Here is a 13,376-nt window from a genome sequence, read left to right as displayed (position 1 = left end):
GAGTCACCTGGATTCCAATGGTTAGTCGTATTCTGCTTTGTACAACTAGCATCCCAAGGAATACACTACTGGAAGTTGCCATCTGTGGCATTTCTTTGGTCTAGCCATCTATCCACCCATCCCCTCATCCAATAAGTGCTTATTGAGTGCCTACTCTAAGACAGACTGTTCTAGGCACTGGGAATATAGCAGCAAACAAAATAGACTAAAACCCTGACCTTATTTTTAGGGAGGAAAATACAATTAACAATCAACATAATACAAATTATGTATATTTTATGTCAGGAGATGATTAGCACCATGCAAAGTAGAGAGCTGAGTAAAGATGACAGAAGGTGTTGGAGAAGGGATGAAAAGCTGGCATTTAAATGGGATGTCCAGGAAGGCCTCATCAAGCAGTGATTTTTGATCAACAACCTTAAAAGAGTGGATTTAGCAGGGTGGATAGCTGGAGGGAGAGCAGTTCCTGCAGGAGTAACAAGCAGTATAAATGCCTTGAGGTGAGGGCAAGCCTGGCATGTTCCAGGAACACTAAGGAGCTTGGTGTGGCTGAATCGAGACAGACAGAGAGAGAGAGAGAGAGAGAGAGAGAGAGAGAGAGAGAGAGAGCGAGACAGAGAGACAGAGAGACAGAGAGAGAGAGAGACAGAGAGAGAGACAGAGAGAGAAGTAGGAGTTAAGGTAAGCGGGTGGCAGGGCTACACCAGGGCCTGTGGGACATTGTAACAATGCTGCCTTCATCTCTGAGATAGGAAGCCCTGGGAGGGTTTTCAAAGAATAAGTGACATGCTCTGACTTACATTTAAAAGTACTACTATGTTATCAGTGTCGAGAATAGCCTACCTTAGAGGGCTGGGGTTAGTAAACTGTAGAAAAATTAGGCCACGCCCATTTATTACATAATGTCTATGGCTGCTTTTGCACTACAATAGCGGAATTGCAGAGTTGCCGCAGAGACTATGTGGCCTGTGAAGTCTAAAATATTTAGTTGGCCAACCTCTGCTCTAGAGAGTCAGGGGAGAATATTACAACAATCCAGGAGTAAGATGACTGTGATTTGGACCAGAGTGGAACACTGGAGATAGTATAAAATGCTTAGATTATGAACATATTTTGAAGGTAGACCCAACAGGATTTTCTGATGGATCAGATATGGAATAACAGAGAAAAAGACGGCGCCAGGATTTTTGGTTTGAGCAACAGGAAGCTTGGAAGTACTGTTACTATGGAGTGAAGCATGTTAAGAGGGGAAAATCAATGGTTCAGTTTTGGGCATATTAAGGTTTAAATATATCATGAGAACTACTCCTTTAATCATTTTATGAGGCTAGTATAACACTGATATCTAAAACCAACAAGAACACTTTAACAAAGTAAAATTACAGGCTAATCTCATTCATGAACATATAAGAAAAAACCCCAAACTATGACCAATCAAATTTAGCAATCTACTAAAAAGATAATATTTATATCCAGGTTGGGTTTATTCCAGGAATGCAGGTTTATTTTAGCATTAAAACATCAATTCATATAATTCATCATTTTAGCAGAAGAAAATAAAAATATCTATGATAATCTCAACAAATTTAGAAAGAGGTATGTGAAAAAATTCAACACCTATTCATGATAAAAACATTAGGAATAGAATGTATTTTTATTCCTAACATTAGGAACATATTTATTTTTAACATGAAGGAATAGAATCCTTCATTAACCTGATTAAGGGTGGCTATAAGAAACCTAAAGTAAACATCATCCTTAATGGTGAACATTGAAAACTTTGTTTAAAATCAGAAATAGTAATAATGATGGCTGCTGTCACCACTTCTAATCAAAACCGCATTAAAAGTCCTAAGCAATTTGATAAGAAAAAGAAATAGATGAAAGGAAGCTATCATTATTCATAACTGATAAGACTGTGTAGTAGAAAAGCCAGAAGAATCTATAGGTAAATGTCAGAATAAAAAGAGAGTTTAGTAATGTTGCTCAATACAAGATTAGCATAAGAGTCAATTTTACTTATGCTCTTGCAAACAATTAGGAAATAAAATTTAAAATATTATTCTATTTCTAATACCATAAATATGAAGCATATAAAGACAAATCCAACAAACATATGTGTAAGACTTCCAAAGAAAATAAAAGTTTTATTCAGAGTTATTAAAGATCTGAATGAATGGAGGAACATTCCACATCCATGGATGGGAGACTCAAATACAGTAAATATGTTAACCTTCCCCATATTGCCCTTTAGCTGTAATTTATTTCTCGTAAAAGCTCAGCAGGTTTTTATGTGGATCTTGGCAGGCTGATTCTAAGATGTACAAATAAAAGAAAAGGGCTAAGAATATTTAAAAGGCTCTTGAAGAAGACAAGTAAAGTTAGAGAACTGAACCTAGCACGTATCTAGACTTATTAAAACCTGTATCATTAAGACAATATAGTTTTGGTGCAGAGATAGACAGATTGACCAGTGGAATGGAATACAGGGTCTTGAAACTGGTGGAAGATCTTTTTGTTGGCTTTATTCCTACATCATATTTTTATGCTACCGTAACAAGAATAATTTTTAAAATCTTATTTTCCAATTGCTTGCTGGTTGGTACCTAGAAATATAATAGACTTTTATGTTAATTTTGTGTCAAGCAACATTACTAAACTCTTATTATAATATTTGCTTTTTGATTCATTTGGGTTTTTACATACAAAATCATATCAGTTATGGTTAATGACCAGCGAAGAAGGGCTCCCCCGAAGCATCCATTCATTCCAGCTTAACGGTTGTGGCAGAGGAGAGAATCAACAGCAACACAGGCTGTGCTTGAAAGAAGAGAAGAAACTGGGATGCTCTCTCCTCTAACAGTCTTTCCAGAAAAAGCCATTCAAAGGCAGCGAGATCTTTTTAAGTCCAGTCTTTATTAAGTGTTGTGATATAATATCTTACTGTAATAATTAGAATCTGGTTAAATGAGAAAAAATTATGTAAGTCATAGGCACAGTGCTGGCACATGGTTTGTGTTCAGTTGAAGTTTAAGTGTCCATCTCCATCAACCTCTTCTCTCTACTCCAAGCCCCTACTTCAGAGAGATGTTTTTTCTAAGAAATACCTTGTGTAACACACACAGAACTTTCCAGATGTGTTAAGTGGTTACGACTCTGTGTGACACACGGCTTGCCTTTTTCAACTCCAAGATGAATTTTAAAATGAAATAGTAAATAATATTCTGCTTTTGACATTGTATTCAGTGAAATTGCCATGTCAAGTTTAAATATGAAAGGGGAGTTTCCCAAATGAGATGAATCAAGAAGTCACAGAAGATGATTTAAAAGTCATATAGATATATAGGACTCTCTCTCTCTTTCTCTCTCTCTCTCTCTCATATTTAGCAGTGTAGTAGTCAAAGCTTTACAAAACAAGTAAACATTCATTCACATTTTAATGAGAATGTTTAAGGATGGTGTGTATCAGATATCAATTATTAGTCCTGGATATCAAAGGTTGAATGGATTTCAAAATAAGATATATATATAGCTACAACATATCCAGTATATAAGTATTGGTATAATATCCAGTATATTCTTGATACTTACATTCATGAATCAAGATCATTGTGCAGTGGAAAGAAATGTTCCTATCACAATGCTAACACTGCATGACTTCCCCTGGGAAGACTCCCTGTGCCACCCTCCTTCTATGCTGCCCACCTGGCTTCAGCTTCCTGCTCCTGTTCTCTTCGTACCTTAGTTATATCTCTTCCATAACACTTTTCACACTCTGGTCATTGTTTTTTTACTTCCCTGCACCCATCACTAGGCTATAAACACCCAGTGTGGAACCAAATCCTATTGGTTTGAATATTCCCAAAGCCTGGCATACAGTAGGCACTCAATAAATACTGGCAGAATGAGTTCACTGTAAAATAATAGATGAGACAGTGGGCATTTTAGAAATTTAAGAGAAATTTGAACATAAATTTCATTCCCTCTTAGTTTCATGATGGCAGACAAAGCACTGGAATATATCCTTTCCTTTCTCTTACCCTAAGAATAAATTTTTAGGGAGTTCAAATTCTTTTTCAACAGCAATTTGTTCAGAAGTGTGCACATCCATTAAATCCTACTGAGTAAAATTTGACAACAGCAAGTAAATCTCTGATAATTTTGTCTGATTTTCCTGTTGTTACCACCCTCCCATGGCCAAACCACATCGCGCCTCTAGTGACATTCATGACCCAAATACCCTTTCCTACCCACTCCCTGAAAGTCCATTATTATTCTGCTCACAAACCAGTTCATGTTTTGTGAGCAAAATAACTCTAATGTATATAACAAATGTGCCACATCTTGGTATCATTCAAGCCTTATAAGCATGGGTTAGCATGCTTGCCACAAGCCCATGTTCACACGAACGATAAGATTCATGTGGCAAGAGCCACCTATTATGTAGTAAGTTATGAGTTCAAGTAACATGGGCATATGGTTTATGACCTAGGTTTATTCTGGTCTTAAGGAAAATGGATCTAAAGAATAAAAAAATACTTACACTGTTGGTTGCATTGTTTCTCTGATTTTTCTATATGCTAGTAAGGATGCAGATCCTACTGTCTGTATAATTAAAGAAACAAACAAAGAAAGCTGCAGGCTTCCACCAGAGGGTAACTGCTTGGGGGTGGGTGTCAGAGTAAGGGCACAGGGTTATAGCATATAATCACATTTGGCCACCAGTGAGGTTCTATCCCTCTTTGCACTATAAAATATCATCTGGCTCAGAGCCAGCCGTGTAGAAAAGGTTTCATCCTCAGTCTAGAGAATCAGCAAATCAGAAATGGGAATTAATTTACTTAGGCAATAGTCCTAATTTTGGGTATGTCTGAGCGACATAATAATTTGATTTTGGAATGAAAGACAGTAAGAATCAATAACTAATACAGAGCTCAAAACTTATAGAAGGTGCAAAGTAGAGACAGGACCCTGGTGATTTCAGGAAGTGAATGACACTTAAATGTATTATTAAAAATAAAAGATTCTGTTAATAAACAGTTGGAACTGTTTTCATTAATCACAGCCTCTATGATAATAAACATTTTTGGATTTCTTTAAATAAAAAATAAACCAAAGGGAAAACATTCTGAGGTAGTGTCAGGAAATCAAAGGACAAAGCCCTATCTTTGTAAATCAAAGTAAAAAAACTGGTTGGAATTTTGGGGAAGTGATTTTGCTTGTGGGATTATCCTTATGAACTTTTAGTTTCATTTAAAAAATTACATGATTGAGTTATGTTTCGAGTTGAAGACACCCATCAGAACCTTATTTCCCTTGGCACCTCCCAAATTTACATCATTACATGTATGACAAGTGTACAAGTGTTTCTGTCTTCCTGTCAATTGGGTTTGCACTCAATAAGCCCAAACAAAAAGTCTTTCTTTCCTGAGAAACTAAGGCCTAAGCTAAAGACAGCTATTTGAAAACACTTCACCAAAACAGTACATATAAATTAACACTAAGACAAAGAAATATGACCAAATAGATGTAAACACAGTGATTATGAGGCCAGTAACCAAATACTTGCTATGTACTGCTCCAGACAGAAAATTATATTAAAGTTGTTAGTAGATGGCTTGTAGAAGAAAATACAAATCATAGAACTATGAATCACAGGCAATGGCTGAGTTGAAAGTAAAACTAACAATCTTTTAATTCCAAGCTAGTTCATAAAACTCAACCTCCATTTTTTTCTTATAGTTCCATGGGGGTTCATGTGCAAGTTTGTTATGTGGATACATTGTGTAGTGGTGGCATTTGGGCTTCTAGTATACCATCACCCAAATATCGACCTTGATTTTAATCAAGTTTTAATGGAGTAGGCAGCGGTTTTCTGGGAAAGTCACATGACCTCAGATCATGGTTTCACATCGCTATAATAGCAAGTTGGTGTTTGAGCCCCACGTGGTGAGCAGTACATTGCCAGATTCATTGACGCATGATAATGTAGAATAGGAACCCATCACCATGGAGAATGTATGAAGGACAATGGTTTATTTCCAATTCATGCAAAATACATGTTTTTTTCAGCCCGTGTTAAAGATTTTGCTTCATCACAATAAATAAAGGAGTGATTTGCATATCCTGTAGAGAATTATAGGCACAAGAACTCTAAAAATAAGAAGTTATTTAGTAATTGTCAGCTTACCTGCTTTACAGGAGAAACATGTATAAGGGTGAATTATTTCAGCAAAGCTCTACTCATCCAGATGCCCTAGGCTATGGGCTTCTGTAGGCTGCTCTAATGTGCTACAAAAACCTCTTGGGTGAATGAGTGTGGATGCTGCATGAGGTTTTTATACACTTTCAGCTCCATAACCAACTTCTGACATCAAGACAACCCTCGCTAGGCATTTTTCTGTACCATGAGATACAGAAATTCTGAGGACTTTTTGAAACCATAGTTATCTCTCTTTAAGAGATCAAAATATAAAAACTTAGGGGCTGAGATAATAAAGGAAAAACACAGGTATCTGCATGGAAATTTATATGAAAACAATTTTATTGGAAATATATGTCTTTTTCTCAATCAGTTCTCTATTTTTCATCCTTAGCATTGTGTCACGTGAAAGTATGATATTCTATGATACCGACATGATAGTGACATGGAAAAACCAAAAATGAGCTCTAGAGACAAGTAAAACTTAATATAAATATCTTCTCTACAAATGTTGCCTTGTAATCACAATAGTGAAGTATTTTATTTCACCTACAAGCCTCTTCATCTTGCAAACAATGTCTCAAAATGGGCTTAATGCATAATATAAGAGATTTTATATAAGCAAGAGGCTTCTAAAAAGAAAAAAACAAGGTACAAAAGGTATTTTTAAAAGGCATACTTTCAAAATAACAGAATCCCCACATTTTATTCTAATAAATACATATTTTGTTTCTGTTTTTAAACAAATCTAAAATAATCTTTTCTTTCAATTGAAAAGATATATCTTTGTTTAAAGAAATTTTTTAAAAAATATTTAGAACATAGGTTATATTAACATTTTCCCTTAATGATGGAGTCAAGCCAGAACGTATTATCAAAGTTCTGTGAGTAACACATTGCCTAGAGGGCTATGATATTTCTTAATAATTAACAGCTTCTAAAACAATCTAGTCACCATTTCATGATTAATGGGCAAGGGTATAGGTATTGTTTAGGAAAACTAGCTTCAAATTCTAGATGAGAAAGTCTGTTCGCACTGGTTTTATTACAGTGTGTTTAGAAAATGACAAGTACAGTTTTCTTTACGATGCAGGCTTTGGAGGGTCTTCTCTGTTGTTTTAATGCTCATAGTATCACACTGGCTTTGCTAGATTGATCAGTACAGCATGGGCCTATGGAAAATGTGGCAAAGTGGGAGACATTCCATCTCCAAAATCATGACTAAAATCAAAATTAATTTTTTAATGAAAAATGAAAATGTTTGACCATGAGGGACATGTAAACACTGAGACATGGAAGTATCCCTAAACTTATATTTGAGGAAAATATGAGATGCCAGGCAGAGCATGTCCTGGCCAAGTTCCATTCTTGGGACTGTGTTGGTGTGGGCAGGGAAGATAAAGAGCAGAGAAGCAGGGGCTCACCTGTATTCTCCAAACGTCCCATCGTCTTCCTTCATAGGCTGGATTTCAGGGTCAGCATGGGCATCTTCCTTTTCTTTAACTAAAAATTTCAAAAAGATATTATTATCTATTGATCTTGTTTTTTCTTATTCAAAGTCCATGAGCGTATTCTTTGAGATATATACAGCAGTGAAAAATAATTCTATACACAAGTAGATGTTGTAAAATCATATATAATGGCCATGTATATATTCTGGTGTTTTAGTTATTTTTGAGACAGCCCAATAGAATGTACTACATTTGTTAATACATAAAGTTGACTAGTCTCTCACTTGATAAAGAAATAATATTTAAGTTTCTAAGATTTTCCCCTACTTTACCTATCTATTTAGTAGCTATATTAATGGTTGCAAATTGTTTTTGTAAGTCTATTCTTTCACAGATTTTTTTTTCTTGTCACTGAAGGGAAAATGGTCAGGTAAAGAAAATATAAATTTAATGGACCCACTAAATTGAGTAAACCATTAACCTTATAGGGAAAGCAATGTTACACATCACAATATCAAGACTATCAAGACTTAGTTCATGTATTACTTCCTCTGAAAAACTCTCTACGCACCTTCCCCCCAACTCTCCTCTTGACATATGGTTTTAGGTGTTACTTAGGCATCCATAACTTATGTGCAGGCTAAGAGTAGACTCACTAAATGTTTTCAGAGAACAGATTGATTTACTCCTCCAAATGCCTTATGATCGTTGACAATGTTAAACTGCCATTATATAAAATGGGATCAAAAGTCATTTGAAGAGAAAGTCCAAACTCATGGCTCTGGGAAGACATGATATTACAATCTACATGATTACCCCCATGATTTCTTTTTAGTTTAATGGATTATTACGTAGCATTACAAAGCAATTTTAATGTTTCTTTCTTACCTGGATATTTACCACCCTTGTTTCTTCTGATGAAGCAAACAATCAGCAAAATTAAGATAAGGAGAGCGACAGCACACATTAGACCAATGAACCAGCCCTGAGTTGCAATATCCACCTGCCGGCTTGCCATCGCTGGAAAACAAATCGATGGTGTTGGTGGCAATAGGTTAAGGGGAGATGGGAACTGCTGCAGTCTCTTAGAGTAAAAATTGTCACATTACGTGAGCTTTCATGTATTTTACATGTGGCCCCAAAGTAGGATCTGCCAATTATTAATTGGGAATTATATAAATACTTAACTTTGAAAAATCTTCATTCATTAAAAAATTCAAATAGAAAAAGCTGAATAATAATATTAAATGCTAACAAACTCTGGTGAACATTGTGTTCAGTTATTCTCACTAAATATTCTCAATAAAAACATATTCCTAAACTGATTAAAGTATTCACTATTTACAGGATACATTTTACATTAAGTACATTGAGAAAAATATAAAACTGAGTTTTAAACAGAACAGAATGTATACATCTAATTGAGTATTTTCTCTTCGAAGGCACTGCTTTTAGAGGTTAAACTGTCATTACAAGGCTGTTGCCATTTTCAATATTTAAAAAAAATCTGTTAAAAAAGAAAATGGTCCATACAAGAAACCTTTCCAGATCAGGAAAACAACTGTATTGTTTTATATAACATCTCAATTGGCACCCAAAATATTACTTAGATTTGTTATTCATCTCATTCACAAGAGTTGGTTCTGAGTGGAAATTTCTGAAAAACCAAATTCACCCTCAAAGAAACAATATTTGTTATGGCTAAGGATTCATTCAAAAGACTGGAGTATCTCTCTGTCAGTGAAGTCATTATTTGCCTAAGTGACCAGTTTGAAAAGAAAGTACTCACTTATGTGTATACATATCCTTTCAGTTTGCATCTATTCTGTTTGAGTAAATAAATGTGATGCCCCTTATTCCATCAGTCATAATATGCAAAACTTCTAAGAAAACCACAGAATAACTAGCATTTTGGGTATTATTTTAAAGTATCAATTTTATGGGAAAAAGTGCAGCATCAATGGCTATTCAGACATGCCCATGCGGATTTGCTTAAATTAACTGGTATAAATTCTTTTTTAAGAAGACCTTTATTTTCTCTCTTTTGACCATAATCAATATAAAACATTTTCTTCTTTTGACTCCATAAGCAGGTTTATATCATGCTTTTAATTTGGCTGAATTTCTTCTGAATATATTTTACATGGTTGAGTTAGGTGTGTGTGATCTCTGGATGCAGAAATAAGCATGACTACGCATATCCCAGGTTCTGCTACTGTTGCAAAAATAGCATCTCATTGCCTTTTTTTCTCCATATGAAATTTAGGGAGAAAAAAGGAAATGCTAAAAATCAAGTGTGAAGAGGAAGGTAAAAAAAAATATGGACATATGTAGAATAAATAGAATGAGAAGCAAAAATACATTATTTGAAAAACAAGTCAAAAGCTGGTAGCCTTTTCCCAATAGGCCCTTGTGCCTCATTAGTTAGAGAAGTTTTGAGCTGTATCAAAGCCACACACAAGTAAAGCCCCAGGTTAGGTAGTTTCCCCTTTCCATACACATACCATAGTCGTGATGATGAAGATGAAGACAATGGTAATAACACTGACAGCTAACATTTGTGGACCCTTACCATAGGCTAGGCACTGTGCTGAAGGTATAGCTCATTTAATCTTTACAACAATTCTCTGAGGTAGGCATCAGGAATAAATCCATGCCCAAGGAAGATAAAGAACTTGCCCAAGAGTTGGAACAACCTGTGTCTGACCGACTCCAGAGAATATGCTACTGGCCATTATATTATACTGCTGTCATGCATTCCTAAGAACAATCCAGACATCAAAGCTGCACAAGTCTTAAGATAAAGAATAAAATGCCATAGAAACTTCCTATTCTGAGACAGGCAAAAAGGTATTAAAACTCCATCATTACATCCTCTTTGGCAATATGTTTCTTTCAATTAATGCCTGGTTTTTCTGTGCTTTTTCTCCAAAACTGAACCAAATACCAAATGGCATTAAGTCTCTTAAGCATTTGACTAAAGTTAGAGTTCTTGTTTTTAGTGTGCTGATTTACAGCCTTGTCATAAAAAGATTCAGCATTTACATTTTTCATCTAATTAAATGCAACTAAAAAGGGAAAAAATAAGATACTCAGGTACCAGTGCAGATATTGCTCTACAAAGATGGTGACTGCCAAAACTGACTGGCAGCTTGTTGCTATGCAACCATGAAACATGGATGGATGTTTGACGGATGGTAAACAAACACCCAAACTGACTTTGAATTTCTGCCTCTATGTCTAAAGAAAAAAAGTATTGAATATTTCACTGCCCTATTATTTAAAATAGGCAGGCACAATATGGTAATAGGTACATGTGTACACACACACAGTCACATTCAGACACACACAAGTGCACCAGAAATTGACATAAAACAGAAATTGTGTAAATGTAAATAACAATTTCTATCGACTTTCCATCAATAAAGGAAAAGATTTAAATTGCAGAATGATTAAAAGAGGCTTCAAGCTTTCTCGGGACAATCTAAAATCATCTGGGACATACAAATCCAAGCCATAACCACCATCATGCATAACATACACACACACACACACACACACACACAGAGAGAGAGAGAGAGAGAGATAATTAAACCTATGGGGCTTTTCCTTCTAGAATCAGTTTCAATGGCTGGGTATCACCCATAGAAGGGCTGGGTAGGGCTGGGTAGTAGAGTAAAAGAGAATCTTCATTATCTGAATTTTTTTAACAATAAAATTATATTCATGTATTATTTGAGTAATCCACAAAATGATAAATTAAACCCATATAAAGAACATGAAAATAGAAAATAAGGCAGAAGAATGAGATTTGCTTTGTTTTCTGGAAGTCGGCTTTACAACAGTCTTCTGCTCTGGCGTTTCTTGCTGTCATGGATAATCCCTGCTCTGTGGTAGGAGGTCTCTGAGGAAAACACTCTTGAGTCCTCAGAACCGCAGAATCAATGTGGAAGAGGCAGGGTGAGGGAAATGGTTATTTGTTCTATACCATTTATGAAGAATGCACTATGGATGAAAATGTCCTGTTCAAATGCTTAGAAATGTTTAGGAAGAGCAAACTGTGACCTTAACCAACATTTGGAGACAATTGACAAAAAAACTGTTGTGTCCAGTGAAAACAAATGTTTTAAATCCTTTGTGATGGCAAGAGAGACTGGGTAATTGAGGGACAGAGGTAAAAGAGGAAGGAGAGGAGGTGGATGGCGTTAATGAGAGGTCATACCTGGTCATACCAGATGGGGTGGCATTAATGAGAGGTCAAATGGGGGTGGGGAGTGGGGCTAATGAGAGGTCATACCAGGTGGGGTGGTGGTAATGAAAGGTCAGACCAGTAGTACGGGGAAGAAGCACAGCATCGGGACACTACCTATCTTGTTTGTTGTTCAGTTTGTGCCATAGGAAAAAAAAAAAAGAAATATACCTTAAAAATCTAGACTCTAAAAGGGAGAGATGGTATAATGGTAGGAAGATTCATGAAACAACTGTAGATGAAAGTTGAGTCTAAGGTCATAAAATCAGAAGAACTCAGAGAAAGAGAGAAGCAGCTCATGAATGCAGAGTTCAAAAAGTAGCCAATGATATGCTTTCATGCCAAATACTGACATCCTTACACCACGGAACCCAGCAGGAAGAGAGTAGGGGCAGGAGCAGTGGAAGGCAGGGCTTTCACACCAGAGTTAACTCAGCAGCCCCAAAGTACAGAGCATTGTGAAATGGGAAAAGGATGCAGCATAATGGTAAACTGAGGCATTCTAGTATGCTGGCAGCATTTGCTCTTACAGGTGATGTGTTAACTAAGGTCATGAGTTTAATCAATATTTGTTCTTTTTAATACATTTAGATATAAAAAGTGACAAGAACTTGTTGGGACCTTGTCCTGTCTCTCCATCACTGGCACACAAGAAGGCCCACCTATCACAATTCCCCGCCTCGAACTATCTAGCAGTTGCTGCTGGAATTGTAGGCATTACACTGCTGAGTGAAAAATAATTTTCTAAAGGGGTTGCCTTTTGTCCTGTAAAAGGACAAAAAATGCTACCACTTGATTTTAAGGGTGAATCTAACTTCGGCTTAAATCATTTTTCCTTTCCTAAACATTTCTAACAATTTTAACAGGTCACTTTCAACGTAGTAGATTCTTCATAAATAGTCCAGAACCAGTAACCATGTGCAGCCCCCGGGGATCCAGAATCACTGACTGGATTTACCAAGTGTTGACTGAAGCTGCTCTTTCTGAGACAGCCTGCCCTTTCCTTGGCCTGTGAACGTTTGTGACCTTGTACAATGGGTATAGCAAGGACCTTTCTTCTGCAGATAGAAGGACAAGCTTCTAATCCCAGCTATATCACATTCCTACTGAGCAACCTGGAAGGTACTCCACCTCTCTGACTTGAGAGGTAAATGGAGTAATAATGGTGCCTACGTCACAGGATTGTTGTAAGGACTGAATGAGAAAAACACTTATTGAGACTTATGAGAACTTACAACTTTCACTTATGAGAAAGCCTGCTGTATAGGAGAGCTGACTAAATGTTAGTCCCATTACTATTAGTAGCCTTCCAGCTGTATATGAAGAGAATATCTACTTGAGCTTTTAGTATTTTGAAAATAAAAGTTATCAATAACAACAAACCAGAACCTTGTAAACTAGCTATGAATTGATTAGATAGTCCCCTTCTAAGTTTAACACACTGGTTTCCTAGTACTATGTACATAAATGGATA

At 36.1% G+C, this 13,376-nt stretch overlaps 1 protein-coding gene across 36 annotated transcripts in view; it reads right to left on the bottom strand.

Annotated features, from left to right (window-relative positions):
- Positions 1-13,376, bottom strand: part of NRCAM (neuronal cell adhesion molecule) — a 321,862-nt gene that overhangs the window by 4,181 nt on the left and 304,305 nt on the right. For 35 of the 36 annotated variants that reach the window (XM_012455744.3, XM_012455825.3, XM_012455774.3 and 32 more), the window contains 2 exons: positions 8,542-8,673; positions 7,627-7,705 (listed from right to left, as the gene is read on the bottom strand). In XM_012455744.3, coding sequence (XP_012311167.2) covers positions 7,627-7,705; positions 8,542-8,673 — 211 coding nt within the window. Of the gene's footprint in view, positions 1-4,543; positions 4,606-7,626; positions 7,706-8,541; positions 8,674-13,376 lie in introns of all 36 variants that reach the window. The other variant, XR_010341943.1, reaches the window with a different exon arrangement.

The sequence above is a fragment of the Aotus nancymaae genome, unplaced genomic scaffold (assembly GCF_030222135.1).
Source record: "Aotus nancymaae isolate 86718 unplaced genomic scaffold, 86718_ANA_hifiasm-v0.15.2.pri h1tg000002l, whole genome shotgun sequence".
Classification (NCBI taxonomy): Eukaryota; Metazoa; Chordata; class Mammalia; order Primates; family Aotidae; genus Aotus; species Aotus nancymaae.
Note: the sequence above shows the minus strand (reverse complement) of the source record. Positions and strands in the feature narration are given on the sequence as shown.